Source organism: Leopardus geoffroyi, chromosome B1 (genome assembly GCF_018350155.1).
Source record: "Leopardus geoffroyi isolate Oge1 chromosome B1, O.geoffroyi_Oge1_pat1.0, whole genome shotgun sequence".
Taxonomy (NCBI): Eukaryota; Metazoa; Chordata; class Mammalia; order Carnivora; family Felidae; genus Leopardus; species Leopardus geoffroyi.
Window position 1 is genome coordinate 138842287 of NC_059327.1, and position 21408 is coordinate 138863694.

General features: G+C 40.2%; 1 protein-coding gene across 6 annotated transcripts in view; it reads left to right on the plus strand.

The window, feature by feature from the left end:
- Positions 1-21408, plus strand: part of RASGEF1B (RasGEF domain family member 1B) — a 559703-nt gene that overhangs the window by 508836 nt on the left and 29459 nt on the right. Inside the window, exons 1-2 of one of the 6 annotated variants that reach the window (XM_045473604.1) lie at positions 11738-11890; positions 12462-12579. The exons of 2 other annotated variants lie outside the window; for them this stretch is intronic. In XM_045473604.1, coding sequence (XP_045329560.1) covers positions 12517-12579 — 63 coding nt within the window. In that variant the 5' untranslated portion in view covers positions 11738-11890; positions 12462-12516. Of the gene's footprint in view, positions 1-11737; positions 11891-11918; positions 12176-12461; positions 12580-21408 lie in introns of those variants that run through there. 3 more of the 6 variants (XM_045473605.1, XM_045473606.1, XM_045473607.1) reach the window with 3 other exon arrangements.

The window sequence follows — 21408 nt, forward strand, 5'->3', positions numbered from 1 at the left end:
CAGAAAGCACTTAGCAAAATTGCTGACATACAGCCAATCCTTAATAAATGGTGGTCACCACCCATCCCTCTACCTTTTTAAAAATTTAGTTAGAATTAAATGACTCATGGTTATACAGAAAAACTCCTGATGCTCAACGTGATTGCCAGGGCTGGATCCTGCAATCACTAACTATCAATTTGGCATCAGGGACCATGGCTTTGAATCTCTAAAACCTGCAACAGGAGAATGCAACTCATATTCACAAATATGTGCTTATTAGTATTAAATCATCAGCATAATAGTCATTATGATTCATTTATTAAGGCCGTGAGTTTATCAGACCTCTGCCTTCTTTTAATTAGTAACACCACAACACTGATAGAAGCAGGTCGTCATAAAGCTGAATACTTCAAAATGAGGTCTATCTGTCCTTGACTTAGGTAGCTGAGCATCTGACATCTTATGAGTCTAATACATGCACACAGAGCAAAGGAAAGTCCTTCCAAAATCTCTCTTGGAGCCAGCAGGCACACACTGGCTCAGAATAGCCCTGGACTGTTCCATGTCCCATAGGATCTATAACTCCACCTACTTTATGGACAGGCTGGTTTGATAAAAGAGGAATATTTTAGGAAAAGTGGGTTTGGTGAACTACATAGTAGATCAAAAGGTAGCAATATTTTCACTTATTTATTTATTCAATAGATATCGAACACTTACTATATACCAACTATTGCTGTGGACATTGGTATTATAGATAAGGTCTTTGATCACACGTACTTTTTAATCCTAATTATTCTAGTAAAATTTTTATTCCAAATTTAAGTCTAATAGTAATTACATAAATGGATAAATAAGATAATGTTAGAGAGTGATAATATGATCCTAAGGTTTCTTTGAGGGGCCTCTTCATTGTTAGAAACGACCTAGAACTAACACCTATACTGGCAATATTCATGACTGACTCCTTGTCCTTCAGGTCTTACTTCAAGAGAAGCCTTCCTTGACCCCCGCTCTGAGAAGGCCCCATAGCTGTTCTCCATCTTAGGAATGATCACTGTCTGTGATGATTGGTTATTTCCCTGTTTTAAGCTTGTCTTGCCCACCTGGAAGGAAGCGCCATGATAGAAGGAACCTTGTCTGTTTTGCTCTCGTTGGGTTCCCAATGCCTCTTACAGGATCTGGACTGTGGAAGTTTCTCAGTAAATATCTGTGAAATTAGGGCAACCAACCATTCCAATTTGCCTGCAACTGAAGATCTGCCCAAGACTTATGGTTTTCAGTGCTAAAACCAGCACAATCCCAAGAAAATGGGCATGGTTGGTCACCCTACATGCAATGCATATATGTTGGATAAGAAATTAGCCCCAGACCTTCCATTATTGAAGTTGAATGTCAGGTCTCATTAAACCAGACCCAGAGCAGCGGTGTCACTATGCTATGATGTGATTACTTGTAGCCACTGCCTCCAGTGTGGCCACGGCTTAGGGAAAAGTGAAAGAAGCTTCCCAGGGACTCTCAAATGTCATAATCACTATAATAATGTGCACATTGAACTCCAGGGAAAGGACATGCCCATAATCATAATGTTAGTGGGGTTGGGTCAAGTCTTTCACTCACTTCTGGTCCTCTTCAAGCCTCTTGGCTAGCTGCTATCTAGATGGAACTAGTCTAAAAACTAATAATTAAAAACTTAATATGAAGGAGCATTTGACAGCTAGAAAACACCTCTGAAATCATCTCCTCCAATTCCCTCATTTTACAGTTGAAGAAACTCTGAATCTGAGTGTTAAGTTCTTTAGCGGAGAGCCAAGCTTTATAGGATTCTTTTTCTTTGTTCCCATGCTAACGAGAGTCCTTTTGAAATATTGGTCACTGCTCTTGCTCTCTAGGTGAGAAAATGTGTCCCTTCCACTGTTTGCTTTCAACTAGCTGTCCTGTTTTGCATTTCTTTCCTCATTTTATGTGCTCTGGAACAGCTTCTGCTAGCCCTTTTGGCAAATGACTTTTTTCAATATACTGGTTGTTTCTCCTCAAAAGAATTCCTGTTTAACAGGTTCAAATATTCCCTCTTCCTTGAAGCATGGGTGGATTACTCTGAGATTTGGAGTGAAAATTTTTCAGCACTCTGTGGTTTGAAGAAGAAAGAAAGAAAGAAAGAAAGAAAGAAAGAAAGAAAGAAAGAAAGAAAGAAAGAAGGGGAAGGAAGGAAGATGAGGAAAAGGAAGGAAAAAGGAAAATCTAAAAACTTCTGTAAAAATTTCTAGGGCCTAATAAACAACTTACTTGTCAGGTGAGAATTTCCTGGAGCTTATGTCATTGAGATATACATTAAAGGATTGGCTTTGGCATTATATATGGGTTTTTCCTTACCAAGGGAAAGACATAGACCAAAATTCACATTCATTTTTATTTTGTTTTGTGTTGTGAATCAAAAAATGATAATATGTCTGCCATTAGCCTTAATGCAAGACCAGGGGCAGGACTAACCCAAATCGCATCTATTTAGAGATATTTTAAAAACATTCTGTCCTGGTTCAACTATTTTGGGAAAAGAATACAACTTAATGTTAGCATTTAAAATTTTTTTTTAATGTTTATTTATTTTTGAGAGAGAGAGAGAGAGAGTGTGCAAGCAGAGGAGGGGCAGAGAGAGAGGAAGACACAGAATCTGAAGTAGGATCCAGGCTCTGAGCTGTCAGCACAGAGCCTGATGTGGGGCTCAAACCCACAAATCACAAGATCATCACCTGAGTCTAAGTCTGACACTTAACCAACTGAGCCACCCAGGCGCCCTAATGTTAGTATTTTGGAAGTTAGAAAGTTTGGATTCATGACTGCCTTTTGTAATAGCTGGTGTTTAACTTTTAACTTAGGAAGGAAGGACATTTCAAAAGGAGTTTATGAAATCTTTAAAAAATCACAACAAAACAAAACTTAAGACAAATGTTTTATTTATCTGGGGAAACTTTATCCAGACTGAGATATTTTATTTGACCCTCTGTTATACATTTCATGCTATGAGAGGTGTGAGGTTCATACCTCCATAGAGAAGGCCTTGTCTTTCTCAGGCCTATTTCCTTACAAGCTTTTTCTTAGGAGATAATCTCTTTTAAATTGTTGAGCAATAGTCTGGACTAGAGAATTCCTCTTCTTTTCCAACTCTTCCCAAACTCCACATCTATAAGGAACAGCAGTGTCCTTCCACCCCATTGACTCGTCCAAACACATCTCCAAACACATACTTTGACTCTCTCAATAGATGTGAAGTAAATGGACCAATCCACGAATAGGGAGACCTGTCAATACATTCAACCTCCACTTTCCTTTATTTCTTTTTTTTTTTTTTTTTTTTTTTTAAATTTTTTTTAAATTTTTTTTTTTCTCAACGTTTTTATTTATTTTTGGGACAGAGAGAGACATAGCATGAACGGGGGAGGGGCAGAGAGAGAGGGAGACACAGAATCGGAAACAGGCTCCAGGCTCTGAGCCATCAGCCCAGAGCCCGATGCGGGGCTCGAACCCACGGACCGCGAGATCGTGACCTGGCTGAAGTCGGACGCTTAACCGACTGCGCCACCCAGGCGCCCCATCTTTATTTCTTGACCACTCTTCAGAGACAGCTAATTGGAGACAATTATGTGAATAATTGTAGATTCTAAAATTATCACTAGTTAATTCCAGACCCTGGAAACGTTAATCATATGCTAGCGGTGTTAGTCTGCAGGAGATTCGACTTTAAAGCAGGCTTCAGTCAAGAATCAAAGCTCTTTTGTGTGTTTACTCACAATATGCATCACCATATGAGAGGGGATACGTGCGATTACATCAGAAAGCAATATCAACCGTGTGAGATGTATAACATTATTTACCAAATTTTTCACAACTTACACTTTTGTATAGTGAGACCAAATGAAACTCTCTGGACTTTTGGTTGACAGTTTCACTTTATAAACGTGATTACTCAGTGCACAAAACAAGGTAAAACAATAACTTTACCATTATAGATTTCCTTAAAATAGATTTCCTTTAAATATGGACGTTTAAGGTTATGCAGTATAGCTATATGAAAATATCCAGCTTTAATTACAAAAATTGGGGGTTTTTTGGAAAAACTTAAAAAATAAAATAAAATTATAAAACTTGTGTACTCACCACCCACAAATGATAATAATGGACATTTTGTCATAGCTGCTTTACGTCTTTCTTTATGAAAGAAATCAAACACTATACAAAAAATTGAAGCCCTCTTTGCCTCCTATCCTAGTCCCCTCTCTACCCCTTTCCAGAGACAACTGTTCTAATTCACTAGTGAAACACACTTAAACTATATGATCTGCTCTCTTTGTTTTTGTGCAGAAAATCTACTTAGCATTATGTTTTCTATAACAATATCTAAACATATATATGGAAATGCTGGCTTTACTATGGAAATAATATTATTCAACTGTCAAAATAAATGTTTGGATACTTTACAAAATTAAACCTCACAAAATTATCTAGAAATCACAACTATGCTGTAAATATTTTTAGAAAAATGATATAGTCTTATGAAAATCAATCATTTTAGTAGATGAAAGAGAAAATACCTTAGGTGTATGTTTTCATAATGATGACAGTAACTGCTTATTAGAGAAGCTTTTTTGATCAACATAATTTCTTTTTTTTTTTAATTTATTTTAAAGAGAGGTAGAGGGGCACCTGGGTGGCTCAGTCGGTTGGGCGGCCGACTTCGGCTCAGGTCATGATCTCACGGTCCGTGAGTTCGAGCCCCGCGTCGGGCCCTGTGCTGACAGCTCAGAGCCTGAAGCCTGTTTCAGATTCTGTGTCTCCCTCTCTCTGACCCTCCCCCGTTCATGCTCTGTCTCTCCCTGTCTCAAAAATAAATAAACGTTAAAAAAAAAATTAAAAAAAAATAAATAAAGAGAGGTACAAAGGGAGAATCTTAAGCAGTCTCCATGCTCAACACAGAGCCCGATGAAAGGCTTATTTTCACAACCCTGAGATCATGACTGAGCCAAAATCAAGTCAGATGGTCAACCAACTGGGCCACCCAGGCATCCTGATCAACATAATTTCTCAAATATACTTTATGGAGTCTGATTGATACTTTACAACATGGTTACTTTAAAGATAAAGCAACTAAGAGTTTACTATTTTATTATCTTGAATATTAAATAAGACAAATGGTAATAGCAATATTTAGAGAATTCTAATGAAAAATATGAGCAATTTCTAGAGAATTCCCCTTTATCATTTCCTCAAGGAGAATTTAAGAGAAAGTTTGTCATCAATATTTGAAAACAAATTGTACTTCTACAATGTCAAAGTAGCTCCATAGATTTCACCCTTGCAGAAATAATTAGGAAGTAAAATCGTGTAGTTTTTGAAGTTTTGGGCTTATAATCCAGGCTCTTTGACTTGCATAACTTTGTTATTATCTTGTTGGATGGTCCTGGAGAGATCATTTAATCTCTCCAGAATTCAATTTCCTTTCATAAATGCCTTGGTTGGTGGCATTGGGGTGGGGAAAGATTAAAAGAGATGGTCATTAATATTTCTACCAGTTCTAAACTTTTATTATTCTATTATTAATTTTCTCCCTTCTCCTTTCCCATTCAATGTTCTAGGACATAGATTGGTAATTAGTCAAAACTGAGGGGATCTTCTAGCAAAATAATCAGGCTTAACTTTAAAGGGTAGAAGAATTTGAAACAGAAAACCTTTTCTTAATTCTTTATAAGATCAACTTATTCACAAGAAAGCAGACAAAAACCACTAGAAAGAGAAAATAGAAATACATTTATATTTACTACTCACTATAAAGATTTTATAAGATTAATACTTATCTAAATAAATTCATGTTAAACAAAGTTGAATTTATACTCAAAATAGCATTACATCTTGTCAAAATGATGCACGTTGCAGGTTATGAAATATTTGTGCAGAAAATAATAAGTCACTATATATTATATACCCAATGGAGATGATGAGATTGTCTCATAACCTTATGATCAGGCCAAGGTATATTATTTCTCCATACCAATATCCCTCCTGAGGGTATTAGAAATAATTACTTCGTATGAGTAAATGAGAATTGGCAAATGAGTGAAACAGTAATGCTGATAAAGGAAAAATAATAACTTTGCCTTTCAACAGTTCTTATCTAGTATAAATGAAGATACTGTAATTTTTTACACCTCCCTAGGGGATTTTGAAAACCTACCACATTTCCCATGTGGTCGTTACATTCTTTTGTACAACCTTAAGTAAGGTCTGGGAGATAAAAAGTCATGGTGATACAGGATCACATGGATCTGTGGAAGAGAGTTCCCTGGAGTTATCTTTTCTAGTCAATTCCTTTGTCCTTTGGAGTATCTTCTTAGCAGAGCCGAATGAATGACTATCGTTAATATTTTTAGTGATCCCAGGAAAGGAAAATATATGCCTCTGCAATGACAACTGTCAGAAATGAATGACCCTCACAGACCCAACGTTCTCCCTAAATGAGATAATGGATATGAAAGAACATCGTCAACTATAATAAATGCTGGGAATTACTATTGAGATGACCATTCCAAGACTGACCCAAACATGTGTTTCATCACAAAAATCCCTTCTAAATGGCAGGGGGTGAAGGTGTTGACGGAGCGGGGAAGGGAGGGACTCGGAATCTTGAATATCTACATCTTTGTGTCTTGCCTTCATCATCCTTCTCCCAGGTTCCAGGGAAATGCATGTACACAGGTCAATGCCAAACACATACACACTTTGCATTACTATGAAATTCCAGTGTGGTCCCCAAGTGAGCTAGGTTGGCCCACAGACAGAATTCCTTTTTCTCAGGGTAGAAGTAGGAAGAAGGTATGGCACCAAACTTGCCAAGCAGCCTCCTTCACCCTTTCACTCTCAGCAATCCGATGATGAGGAAAGGGAAGTCCAGGAAAATCACACTGAAAAGGAAGGGGAAAATAAGGGGTTTTCTCTGAGGTCTGGGGCGAGGCTGATCTAATTTGTCTGCCCAACATCTTGCACAGTAACTTATCCTACCATTGCAGCCACGTGGAAGAGAGAGTCCAAAGACAGGGGATCCCCAAAAATGAGTCCTATGCCTCCAAAATATTTTTGTCTTGACCTAGCCATACCACTATAGTATTTCATCATCCTGTGTAAAAGGGGTGGGGATGGGGGTGGGATAGTTAGTTATATGTCGTATTAACAGACCTTGCTTAGGTCATATTAACATACCTTGCTTAGGAACTGTTAAGTGATGGTTTCCAAATTGCATTTGATCATTCTTCATGTTTTGCTTTATAAAATTCTTATAAATCTTTTGGTAAAATGCAAGATAGACAATGTACATCATACTTAGTGGGTTTGTCTTCCTTGGCTTTGAAAGTGAGAAGGCCATGGTTGTGGTCTAGATTGACTATTGATAAGTAGGGTGATCAGTGCCTTCATTTTCTTACATGTATAAGTGAGGGCTAAAAGTTCTTATCCTTAAACTGTTCATCTCCATATTCCAGATGACATTGAGAAAGTGAAATGAGAGAAAATGTCAAAGTGTTTTGGAGAGTTACTCGGCCATTTCACAAGGCCTTTTAAGATCCAGAAAGAGGGATTCAATGCAGAAAAAGGCTGCTTTTCTACCTCAGACATCTTTAATATTTTTCTTACACTGAAGCTGTGATCTGTTCCTTTATTCTTTTCTCTCTTTAGTCTTATTTTGTGTTATGGAGCCTCATTTTTCTTTCACATGGCAAATTTTACATATTTGAAGGTGGTTCACTTTGTGAGATTTTCATTTAAAGTTCAGGTGTTGGGGCGCCTGGGTAGCTCAGCTGCTTGAGCGTCCCACTCTTGATTTCGGCTCAGGTCATGATCCCAGGGTCACGGGATTGAGCCCTGCATCAGGCTCCGCACTGAACATGGAGTCTGCTTAAGATTCTCTCTCTCTCCCTCTCTCTCTCTCTCTGCCGCCATTCTGTCCTCCTCTCTCTAAAATAAAAATAATAAATAAAGAAAACAAAGTTCAAGTGTTTTAAGAAAATATTAAACCACAAATAATATTAAACTTGTGTCTCAAATAATAAACATTGCTTTCCAATGAAAACACTTGGCCTCTAGCTTAAATACATATATCTACTAGTTTTAACAGCAATATCTTAGACGTGTAAAATGGGTCAAATTAATGGTATATTTTTTTAGACAGGATTTAATAAATCTTATACTAAGTAATTAAATCCATTTTATTTTATTTTTAAAAATTTTTAATGTTTATTTATTTATTTTTTTTTTCAACGTTTATTTATTTTTGGGACAGAGAGAGACAGAGCATGAACGGGGGAGGGGCAGAGAGAGAGGGAGACACAGAATCGGAAACAGGCTCCAGGCTCTGAGCCATCAGCCCAGAGCCCGACGCGGGGCTCAAACTCACGGACCGCGAGATCGTGACCTGGCTGAAGTCGGACGCTTAACCGACTGCGCCACCCAGGCGCCCCTAATGTTTATTTTTTAAGAGAGAGAGAGAGAGTAGGGGAGGAGCAGAGAGAGAGGGAGACACAGAATCGGAAGCAGGCTCCAGGCTCTGAGCTGTTAGCACAGAGCCTGACGCGGGGCTCAAACCCATGGACCTCAAGATCATGACCTGAGCCAAAGTCGGACTTAACCGACTGAGCCACCCAGGTGCCCCAGTAATTAGATCCATTTTAAAGGGTAGGAAGATGGGAGCACTGGAATCAGAGAGATATAGGTATAATTTATGGCTTCTTCAGCTGTACAGCCATGGTAAGTTATTTACCTTCCTCAGTATCATTCCTTCATCTCAGAAATGGAGAAAATAGTACCTACCTCTCAGAGTTTGGGCAAGGATAAAAGATAATGTAAGTAAAAAAAATGTAACACAAATATGGTGAAATACTCAACACAATGTAAAAGGAGTGAAAGTATCAACATGCATCAACATGAATAGATGAGCAAAGTCAAATGTTGGAGGGACAACATTGAGAAACATAAATAAAAGTAAGAGTATATTTAGGTAAATACACTCATGTGGTACTCACATAAAATAATACCATCATTGTTCATGAAAGGTGGGTTGAAAAACACATACTAAATACAGTGTGAAAGAGTCAGTGCTTTTGGGATGGTGGAAATAGGATTTTAGATGGGAAATAAAGGAGACTAATGATATAAAATAAATACATTAAATATAATAAAATTTAAAAAAGAGTATTGGACATGAATTAGTCATGATGATTGCTCTAATTTTGTGCACTTGAGATCCAAGAGGAAGGGAAGAGAAAAAAAATGTTTAGCACAGGGCCTGCCATATAGTCAAAGCTTAATATAAGTGGCTACTTTTATCATTTGAGTATCCTACTCAGCAGGGCTTTATTTGCGTCAATTTGACTGGTATTATTGAGCTTACCAACATTTACAGGGATAAGAATTGAGCCAGTGGAGTCAAAAGACCAAGAAAGAAACTATGGGAAGTAGAAAATGGAAAAAAAAATCTTTTCATGATAGAGAATAATTGATACAGAATCATAACAGCAATTATTTATTGAATACTTACCATGTACTGGGCATTCATTAAGTGCTTATTGTGTTAGACATTATTCTAGACATTGGAAATACAACAGGAAAACAACAACTACAATGACAACAACAAACCATGCTGTTATGGGGCTTATATTCTAGCAAGGGGAGAGAGGCAATAATAAGTAAAATATACAATATGTTAAATAGTAGTAAATTCTATAGAGGAAACAACAACGAAAGATATGGAGTGAGGGTTAGGGAAGGCTTCTCTAAGGGGCATTGCTCCAAACCCATTTCACATATTATCTCTTTTAATTAATCTCACACACTGTGAAGAAGTTACTTTTATAAACTATGATTGCTACCTTCATATGAGTAAGTTGGGGCCCAGAGTCCTTCAGGATCTCTTGTAAGGTTTGATAACTGGCTAAATGATAGGACAGGATCAGAGTTTGGGCCACATAGCTCTGGAGCTGTCCCTTCATGTATTACTTCTCATATGGGGAGCTAGAAGGGGCTCTGGGAGATCCACCAGTATGGAAAGCAGGAATGTGGTTTGGTAAAACATTAAATCAGTATTACTGTAGTGTCCCTTTTAGGTTTGTGAATCTAAAGTAAACATTTTTTGTTTTGGTGGGAAAAAAAAAAAACTTAAGAAAGAAAAACTGGGCAAACTCTTCCAGGGTGGGGGGTGTATCCAGAGGTTATTAAGGCTATGTCAAATATTTCCACTAAGAAATCCTGATTTAGTCCAACCCTTTTAATTAATTGCTACAGGCCAGGGAACCTCAATATTGTACATAACTTGCACAACTGCAAATGGCTTGTTTGTTACAGAACCAGGATGGGAAAACTGATCTTGAAAGCCAAAACAACCAGCACAACCACAATAGTTAGGCTGGGCAGCCAAGAGCCTCTGTGGCTCTCTGCATGGCCGCCTCCTACCGAGCTCTTTTGGCTGAATGGCTTCTCCTTTAAACTTCCGAGAGGCTTAAAGTGCATTACTGAGTTGGGGAGACCCATTTGCAGAAGAAAAGGAGAACGTATAATTAGAGGAAGAGAAGTGAGAGGAGGCACAGATGAAGCTAAGAATAGGCAGGGTGAACTTCAAGATGACTGTTTCCACACTAGGAAGGAGGGGGAGACAAGGAGAATGGGGCAGGGACACACAGGGTTCCTCTAGCTCAGTAATCCTAATTATAGTCCTATAAGACAGGTATGAATAGTGTTGTTTTTTACATATAGGAAAACTGAAGCTCAGGAAAGATACTTTACTTACTCAAGGTCATGTAGCTAGCAAGAGTCTCCTGATGTTTCAATTTTTTTTTGTTTCCTTGAGTCTCTTTCTCCCCTTATTTGTTTCCATCGTTTCTTCCCTTCAGTCTCTTTTATTTGTACAAGGTGACGCATTGAGGTTTTTACCCTTTTTCTAAAATAGTTATCAAGTATCCAATGATAGAGTATGTGGTTACCATGACAACACAGCCTTCACTGAGGACTGGCCTCCCCTTTGCCTCCAGAATCATATTTCATGGCACAGATTCCCTTCCTTTGTGGAACTTATAACAGCCTCAATTTTGTATTTCGTTTGGGTGACCATTTGCTTAACGTTTGTCCTCCTCTAGACCGGCTGGAAGCTTCACATTGGCAGAGGCCAGCCTACTTTTGCCTGGAGCCTGCCCCCAGCGTTTTGCACAATGCCTAGCATTCGGGCTCTGCGTAAATATTTGCTAAGCAAATGTTCTTGTGGTTTCTCTCAAGCTCTCTTCTGAAAGTATATGTACAGTAACCTTTAGCTCATGATTATGCTAATAGATACTGTATAACGAGTCGGGCCGGTATTTACAGGTAGTACACAGGTAAATGAACACACACACACACACACACACACACACACACACACACACACGACTTCACAAACAGCCCCGGGCAGGCGGACTCAGGAGGAAACGCACACCATTCTGAGCGGGCCGAACCGACGCAGGTAAACAGCGCTGAGCCCGGCTGCACGGGCCTCCGCATTGTAGGAGGGCACCCGGGCGACCGCGCCGCGGGAGTCCCCAGCGCCCTGCGCCGCGTGGGCCGGTCCCGGGCGCTGGAGGCGGTGGCGGCGTGGGCGGCGAGCTGCGCCGTGATTGGTCCGCCCCTGCCGGGGCGGGGCGGGGCTGGCGGCGGGAGGCGGGCTCGGAGGGAAGGGGGTGTGCGCCGCGGCTGAGGCCGTAGTTTCAGTATAAACAAGGCACCCGACTGGTCGGGCGGAATTTCTTTTCCTTCTTCGCGCGCGCTTTAGCTCCCTTTTCTTTGGCCGCGCTTGTGGGCGCGCGGCAAACAGCCGGGAAACCGAGGACCCGAGGTCCATCTGCAGGTGGGTTGTTCCCTGGCCAGCCAGTTCTCCCGGAGGGGTCCTGGCTCGGGAACGCGCGGCGGTGCTGTCCTCTGCGCTGTCCCAGACGGCCCCGGAGCTGCGCTCGTAGCGAACCCGGCTCTCAGGCGCCCCGGCTGCCGGGTGCGCCTCGAAGAGGCGGGAGAATCGGGGCGACCAAACGCTCTCTGGCACAAAGCGCCTGGCAAAAACTAGAAACCGAGGGAGTCGCCTGCCTGGCCGCCGAGGTCGCCTGGGCTGCCCCGGGAGCGGACCGGGTGCCAACAGGTGCGGGGCCGAGCCGCTGGGGCGCGGGCAGGGGCAGACTTGGGTTTTGCTTTGCGTCTCTCGCCCGGATCCCGAAGCTAGGCCTTTTCTTTGACATGTTGGTAGTTTTTGAGGATTTGTCTGAGTTCTAGTCGCGTTCATCCTTTCTTCATTCTCTCCTTCTTTCCTGTGCCCTGCTAGGTTGTTTCCTTCTACTTCTTGTCTAGTTTTCGTGTGTGTTGGGGTGGGGTGGGGAGATTCTTTATTTTTGGTGTCGGTGCCCTATAATCTAAGGTCTGATTCTTAGGAAGGGACAGGGAGCAGAAGTCATGTGCTCGCCACTGACGAGGTGATATTTGTTCATGCCTCCGTTCACCTGGCGAATTTGGGACACACCGAGTCTCCCGGCACTTGCCCGAGCTCAGGTGAATCGCCTCGAGACACCTGGCTAGGTTGTAATAACGTGAGCCAAAAGTACCTAGGAGCCTTGTGGCAGCTGGCATAAAAGAGGCTCCACTTTCTAGGGGAATCGTGGGGACAGCTTCAGCGCTGTACAAGGGAAAAGGGGGGAAAGGGGCTGGTAGGTGCACACCTGTGTATGTGTATCTGTCTGCGTACCACTTGAGTATTGCTTCACACCTTACCCCAAGTAAATTGACGCAGTTCAGGCGAAAGCAAGGTATCCAAGTCCACTCACAGTGTCGAGGGTGGCACAAGTGAGGTAAATAGCAGGAGGAGATCCCTGGGCAGCGACTTTCTCTTCTGAGTGTGGATGTGCCCATGTTCGCCAATGAATTCGGTGGGCACAGTGTGTGTAGATGAATATGCACACAAATTTGTGTATGTGTGTTTGGGCCGAATACGTCTCCAAGGAGTCCTTCGTCAGCAGCACCATGTGACTGCGGTCAGGAACTGCTGGTGTGCGTAGATCTATATTTAGCCCTGGATGATCTCCAACGGCAGAGGGAGGGTCTCTGAACTGGGTGCATAAAGGGGAAGAGTCTAGGGCTCAGGGTGTTGCACTCTTGAATAATGTCTGGTACAGTCAGACTCAGATGGGGTGAATAATTATTCTTTCCTCCTGAAAACAGTAGCCAGAGCTTGGCATGTGATAGCTATGTCTCAATTTAAAACGTAGTTGGACCACTGTGATAAAACCTATGCTAAGAAACAAGGAGGTTACAATTAACCAGATTGTAGGCGTGATTGGACATTTGAGAGGAATGCCACTGGTCAGATGAGGTTTGAGGCAAATGTAGAATTGATTTTCAAAAAGAAATAAAAGTAAAAAATTTTGGCTGTTGAGATTTTTATGACAGAATAAAAGAATGACAGCTTGTTAGGTCCTGTCATTAATGGTTATTTTATATGGGGTGGGGAGGTGGGACAATGGTTGGGGCAGTGAAGACTCTGGGGTGCTTTTGACAGAGATCAGGGTTCACAAGCATTGCTGTATTATCCCTTTCAAGCAGATTTTTTTTCTGGCAAAGATGAGAAGATCAGTCAATGATTAGTAAGTTTCTTGTTGGCATTATTCCACTACATGTAGGTCAATCCTTTGTTTTCCTGGAGGTGGCAACATTTCTGGCTACTAAGCATACTGGCTTCCTACTTTCCAGTTCTCTAATGAAGTGTTAAATTCTTAGAATTTATTTCTCCCATGGTTCATTTTCAGTCTTGCTCCATTTTATATACTCCCCAAGACATTTTCTCCAATACTACCACACCTAATACCTGGGATAACAGTGTCTTTTGGAATAGAAAATCACTGGAAAGCGTTTACATTTATTGTCTTTTCCCCCAGCTTAGCATCTAATCTAATGTATTCTTAGGTATATATTACTTACTGTTTCTAAATATGTATTATTTCTTACAATACATATTTCTTATATTATTGGTAGCATTACGTTCTTACAATCTAAAATTAATCACTGGGTGAGTTTCTGTGCTAAGTAAGGTACGTAATTATGGCACATTAAATGATAGAATCAACATTATCAATCTCCAAAGGCTACCTGGAAGAAGTGGACTTTGGAGAAGCAATTTGGATGGCTCTGGAGAGTCTTCCCTGAGACAGGAGATGGGGAAACGAGGGCATTTCTCCCTTATTTAGGACAAGAATTTGAAATCCCTGAAGCAGGGATTGAGAATCTGGCATCTTGATTCTGATGCCACAAATAATAAATGGTAAAGATATTATAATGTATTGTGAAGTCTTACAGAGACAAATGGTGCTATTGAATATACCGCTTTAGATTTATGGCATTTTTGTGGTTAGTGGTCGTATTCAGGTATTATCTCCCCACTCCCTTCACTTTTCTAGAAATACAGTTGTTCTGTTTTGGTTCTCCAGTTAAACCTACAAAAAAAAAAAAAAAAGATGTATACAACCCTTGATTATCTTAAAATAACAGATATTGTAGCCCAGCGCTGTGGGCAGATATCTACTCTGGGAATGGTAGATATTCTGATCTGGAGCCCTAACAAGTCATTTGTTCTCTCCTTCTACCTGCAATATCTGTAAAGTTGATGGGGTATTGAGCTAGATGATTTATAAGTTGCTTTTAGTTCTTTGACCATGGATTTATTCTGCTGTACTATCACTTCGTGCATTTGCATCCTAAATGGGGTGGAAGATTGGGGATGTAGTGTCTGCAGTTAGATGTTCAGCTACTTTCTGGGTATATGAAAATGAAGCAAAGAGAGTGACGTTTCTTTCTATTGATAAGCACTATGTAGAGATTTAATATTTTCTTGACCTGCTTTCTTTCCTCATAAGTGTATTAGAAAATACTAATTATCAAAAAAGTTGAGTTCGAATTTTTTTTTTTTTTACTTATTAAGTCAGTGTTAACATTTATGCAATTTCTAACCAGTCTTTGACCAATAATTTTTTCCTTAGGTTAATATATTTATTATTCCATTTCAAGGTATGTCTGTATCTAGAAGTCATTCGTTTGATTCAAATTTTATTAGGAGGCCCTGGTATGAAAGCCAGTTTTACACAGCGAGAGTACAAATTAACCTTGTAAGGGAGGAAAACACTTTACAGACTGCCTGTATCTCTCTATTTATCAAAAAGAGAAGGGACAAACATAGTTTTTCAAGAACTTGCAGCTAAAAAAATAAAATTATTCCAGGAATCATGTTCCATAATAAAATGTAAATGGAAGATTCTGCTTGTTTACTAAGTGTCCTCACTAAGTATCAGGTCATTTTCCTGCTGAAATGAATTGGGTTTAGAAGAATAAACCCTTTCAGTAAAGGATGCTCCATGTACGATACTCTGTAATTTGTCTTGAGAGCTTATGCTATAAATTTTTTTTTAATGTTTATTTGTTTTTGAGAGAGAGACAAAGTGTAAGCAGGAGAGGAGCAGAGAGAGAGAGAGAGAGAGAGGGAGGGAGGGAGGGAGGGAGGGAGACAGAATCTGAAGCAGGTTCCAGGCTCTGAGCTATCAGCACTGGGACTGATGTGGGGCTCAGACTCGCCAACAGCGAGATCATGACTTGAGCCGAAGTCAGACACTCAACTGACTGAACCACCCAGGCGCCCCCGAGAGCTTATGCTATAAATGATGACTCAACATCTTTATCTGTGCCATCCAGTATGATAGCCAATAGCCCCATGGAGATATTTAAACTTCAGTTTAGTTAAATTAAACAGAATTCAAAATTTAGTTTCTTAGTTATGCTAGGCACATTTTACATGCTTAGTAGCTAACTTGTGGCTAATGGCTGCTATGTTGGATAGTGTAGTAGAGGAACATTTCCAATATCCAGGAAGGTTCTTTTTGACAGCATGTAATTAGATAATGATGATTTTGATTATCCAGAAGATCACTTTTACCCCTCTGGGAAAATGAAATAATTAATTCTCATCATAGATAGGCACTTAAGACCTAGGAAATAAGACCAACTGACTTTTTCAGCCAGTATTTTCAACTGTACAACATGAACAATGCCACTTTCCTAAATTCAATCATATGCCAAGATGACAAACACCGATTTCTTAGTTTTTATCTCACCCAGAACTCGAATTGTCCTTTTACTTTTCTAAACCAGCACTCAGCCTTACCACTGGAAAGCACCAATTTTTACAAAGACCAGGAACGTGGAGTCATCTACTGGTAAGATAAGGAACTACATGGAAGTTGTAGATGATTCAAAACAATGCCCAGAGAATATCAACCTGTTTGTTCTGTGATCTGTGCCCACACAGTAAAGATTTATCTTGTAGAAAAGTTTTATATGACCCTCCAGGCCCATTTAGAGTTGCCATGTAGTGAAATATCATTTTGTGCTTTAATAAACTGTTACCAAGATATCTCCAAGACAAGAGACAACCAATTTTTGCTTTGATCTCCTTCCAAGGAAACCAAAGATAGTCAGTATTTGAGTTACAACCCTCTTCCTCCATCAATTAGGAATTAGTTAAGATTTCTAAAGTAGCATCCAGAATAAATCAAGCAAAATGAAATAACACCTTCTTTAATAAAAAAAATACCGACTTCCTGCTCCCACCCTGGTTATAAAATTTACTAAGCATTTGGGGCTCAGTTTCAAAGAATGTACCTGTCTGGGAGCAAGTTACTTTTTAATCACATGCCAGAGAAGTGAGTTGATTCTGAGTTGTCTACTCTGCATTGTTTGCTCTCTCAGCGACCATACCTCTTTTCTCAAGGAGGTCAGAAGAGCATTTCTACAGTTTCCAGAGATGTTGCTAGAAATCTCTGCCTTTAGGACTCCCACTGGCTCAGGAACGATGCGAGAGGATAATCTAGACATTTTCAAGCTCAAAATAAGCCACATTTTAGATAGTGTCAGAAACGTGACTTTTATTTTCACCCTGACTCAAAAGCCTGTGCAGCTACACTGTATGAGGATGAGGTCAGTCCTTGTATTCTGAGATGCAGAAGTGCCAAAAGGAGGCTAGAAGCACTGGAGGAAACCAGCTGCAGTAAAGCTGAAATATGTGAATGTGTTCTCCTGCAGCTTGCTGGATCCTCAAATGAAAAAAGGAAGAAGGTGCATCTCACCGAAGTGCAAAGTTCCTTTGGAATCTAGATGGGAACTGGGAAACCGGTAATTCCAGGATATTAAATTAAGCCTCTGGTCACTAAACAAATACACTTTCAAAGTTCAGCTGTGATAGGGAGGCCTTCCTCTACTTCAGTGGGTTTGTTTGTTTTCTTTTTAATTGGGACACATGCCTAGCATTTAAACAGAAGCTAAAAGATAAGCGATCAGTATAAAGGCATTGGATTTGTTCAATATTTCACCAAAGTACTCTATGATGAAATATGGATTCAAAGCCCCTTATACCTTTTTTTTTTTTTTTTTTTTTTTTTTTGAGTCCTACCTTTTCTAGCTCATTCTCTTAAATGTACAGGAAATGCTGATTTGACATTCTGGTAGAGATTTACCCAGCACCTACAGCAGATGTTGAAGGATAGCTTTTGATTTAGTTCCCACACCCATCTTTACCTCAACCTCTTTTCCAATTTGAATTGTCACCTGAAACCACCTTATCCCGGTGCACCTGCCTCATCATAAATAACATTGTGCAAAAGCAGCCGCTAATTCAAACACAGTCTGCTGTTTAGAAAAAGCAGCTTTTCATCTGGTGCTTTCCTTGGTTTGAAACCATTAGGCATGCCTTTCAAATCCATTCATCCCTTAAATCACCCAGAGCTTGCCTCCTTGCTTCTGGATCAATGTCAGGCTGAACTTTTTCAGAGTCCTTGGAAGAACATGATCTATCTTCGTGACTGAATTAGCTTCCCCTGTAACATATCTTGCCTGTCAACCAACTTTTCAGCTTACCAAGTTAATTTTAAGAAAGAACATTCATCTTGTATACCTGAGTTGGATATATCCTATACTTTCCTTTGGGAAGTTTTCCAACAGAACTTGTAATCTGTATGCTAATTTTCATGGCTCTGAGCTTTCTTTTAGCCTGGTTCATTGTTTTAAAAACCAAAATCTGTTTCCCGTTGTCTCATGGCATCTTTCCCCATCCCAAGGTACCATCGCAATTTAAGGGAAAGAAAATACCTGTTTAAATATCTGTACCCAAATCAGAAGAAGTATCATTTTAAAATTCTCTTTAACTTCATTTGATCGGTACTAACTGCAAATACAAGTATTCCTTGATATCTAAGGAGCCAGGCTTGAACGTGTTAGACCAAGTTAGACGAGTAGATAAGTTGTATCTAGGCTCTGTGCAGGCCTGCACATGTGCTTCCTAACCTGGGGTCTGCACTCCCTCGAAGTATATGCAAACTTGTAAGTATATTTCTCTGAGGGCAGTGTGGGGAGAGGTTTGTGATCTCCCTAGAAAGTTAAGAGCCACTGGCCACATAGAGTGTATTCTGAGTTTCCAGGAAAGGATTTACAAATGAAACTTTGGGAGAATTGCTTAGGAGATTACCCTGTCCTCTGCCTTATCTTTCTGCTAGTGATTTGAATAAAGTCAGCAGTTTTTCCAAGTATTTCATATAAATCTCTTTTTCTTCCCAAAGGAATTAACTATTTTGAAGTTTGACGTAATAGTAAAGTAATGCCAGTATTTTACCTTAATGCTGTCACACATTCTAACTTGGGGAAAGTCAGTATTTCCTAAACAAGATTTGTGGTTAACAGGTCCCCACAGTTAGGTGTATTGGACGGGGTGAAATTTGTGCTAAGGAAGGGAGATAGGCAGTGGAGATGTTGGTTTTGAGACTATGTTGCAAAGGGTCAAGGGAAGTAAATTGAGAGTTTAAAGGACACCAGGGACAGAAAATATTAATTCTGAGAGCTGTAAAGGGAAGAAATCAGAACTACACTGAGATGAAATAAATAAGTAAATGGAATCTCTGGGATGAGAGCAGCCTCACCCTTTGCCCTTCTCCCACTACAGAAACCATCAGCACATGATTCCTAGAGTTCATAGTGCCTGGGGACAAATACTTTTCTGCATTCTCGTGTCCAGGTCTCAGATGTTTTCTTTGTTTTCTAAAACAAGAACCAAGCTAACATTTAATCATCTGAGCCTCATTTTTCAATTCCAGAACTGAAGCAGCTAAAATTCAAGTCTTGGATTACAAATCTGAGTAATACTGAACAAACAGTAGCTCTTTTTTCTTTGTTTTAAGTTTGTTTGCTTATTTATTTTCAGAGAGACAGAGAGAGACAGAGAGAGAGCATAAGCAGGGGTAGAGCAGAGACAGAGGGAGAGAGAAAATCCCAAGCAGGCCCCACTCTGTCAGCCCAGAGCCAGATGTGGGGCTTAAACTCATGAACTGTGAGACCATGACCTGAGCCGAAATCGAGTCAGTTCCTTAACCACCTGAGCCACCCAGGTGCCCCTGAGCAAACAGTGGGTCTCGATGTGGGTGAAAGCAGGGAAGAAAGATACTTGAATGAAAACCTGCTGTGTTTATTCTTAGGTATTTAAGGTGCGCTTCCCAAAAAGTACTTTCTGTACCATTCTCCTGACCTCCCCTTGTTTGCCAAATGCATCTGTTACACAAGGCAGTTGTTCTTTGTAGAAAATGGCTAGACTGGCCACTTGTTAGAGATTGTCCAGAAATGGGTTTTGAATACTGTGATCCATGATCTTTATTTTGGTCATTTGTCTCATTAAGATTTTTTACTGGAAATGTATAAACTAAGCAAAAGCAAATATGACTGCATTTAACTGAATCTAAGATGCCGTCCATTGTAAGATACTTTTATTTCATGTATCACTAAAAAAGGAAACAATATAAATTATTCTGATAACTTACAATTTGGAATAGACTGGTGGACTTTTCGTTTTATGGTTAAATACTAAAAGTTCAAGGAAGACCATTTGCAGTGTAACATGACATAGTACAATAAATTTTGAACCTGGAACTTGGAGATCCAGGTTTGAAACACTGTCCTATCTGTCCCTTATCTGAAGTGTAATCCCAGTCAGTTTTGATAGTTCTTCTAAACCTTAGCTTCTTAGGTAGTCAAAACAGAGTGAGGATGTCTGCCAAACAGAGTAGCTGTAAGAATCCCAACAGGCATTTGTAGGCAGTAAACCTTACACAAACAGGAGCTGCTGACATTCCCAGAGCCTTCTTCAGTGTGTATCTAGGCATTTCTCAGGTTAGCAGCCCTGAAGGGGCATCAGAGAAGTAAAGGAAGGTAAAATGTGGAGACCTTTCCCTGCACAAAGGAACCCACAGTAGCAGAATGCACAACTGAGGAAGGGAATAGGCCTTAGGGCCAATACCTTAGAATTGAAAAGATGCTATCTTGGGGTTAAGGCAAGGTAGAAAAATATGAGCATTGTTCACAAATAAGGGGCTGGGATCTCTTGGAGTGACTTGAATCTCAGCATTTGATTGCTGCTGTGTGCAAGTTCAACAGTCAAGATAGTTCATGGGAAAATGAAATCAGTTGATTAGCAGAAGTTAGAGCTGATTAGAAGGCAGAAAATGACCTGTGACGGTCTCTCTTCTTAAAATTGACTTTATCTCAGTTTGGTTTCCATTGCTATTTGCAGTATTTTCCTTGGTGCTTGGTTGGAAGGGATTATCTAAGTGTTGGTATTTCATAACTCCCCAAAGAGATCCTGTGAGTGATACAGTTTCCAAGGGACAACACAAAAACCTTTAGCCATCATTTCTCTAATAATGCTCTAAGAAGAACTTTGCTCTAAAAGAATATGATAGTTTTGTTATACTTTATACTTTTGGAAGGAGTGAGCAAAATTGGGAATAATGTTCTAAATAAAAAAACCTATGTGGGGGGCAGTGGAGGCGAATTACCTTCTGAAGTCTCCACAGCTACGAAGCACCAGATTAGGGCTTCATTAAATCTGAGTGCTTGGTCAAATCTGAGTCCTTGTGTGCTTTGTGGGAGTGAATAATTGAGAAGTACACATACTTGGTGGCTTTTGGTGCTGCTTCCTTAAAAGGGGACTGGATGATCCTTGACTATTGTTGGCTAATGCTTACTGTCAATAACAGAAGGCAGCAGGAGTGCAAGATTCAGGAGAGTCCACTGGGGTCACTTGATGCTATAGACACATCACTGTGAGATCTTAGCGTGGTTACCTCATTTCACCTTCCAGGTTCTTAGTTCGCACATTTATAAAAGCAGGAGACTGGAGCAGATTGTGATGGCACTTGGGCTTTGGCTTCTTCCATGGCCATTTTTGCAGTCATTGCTAATCACTTAGGACACACATTCTCCCACTTAGTTACAGCCTTTCAATTCTTCTTATTCATCCTCTGG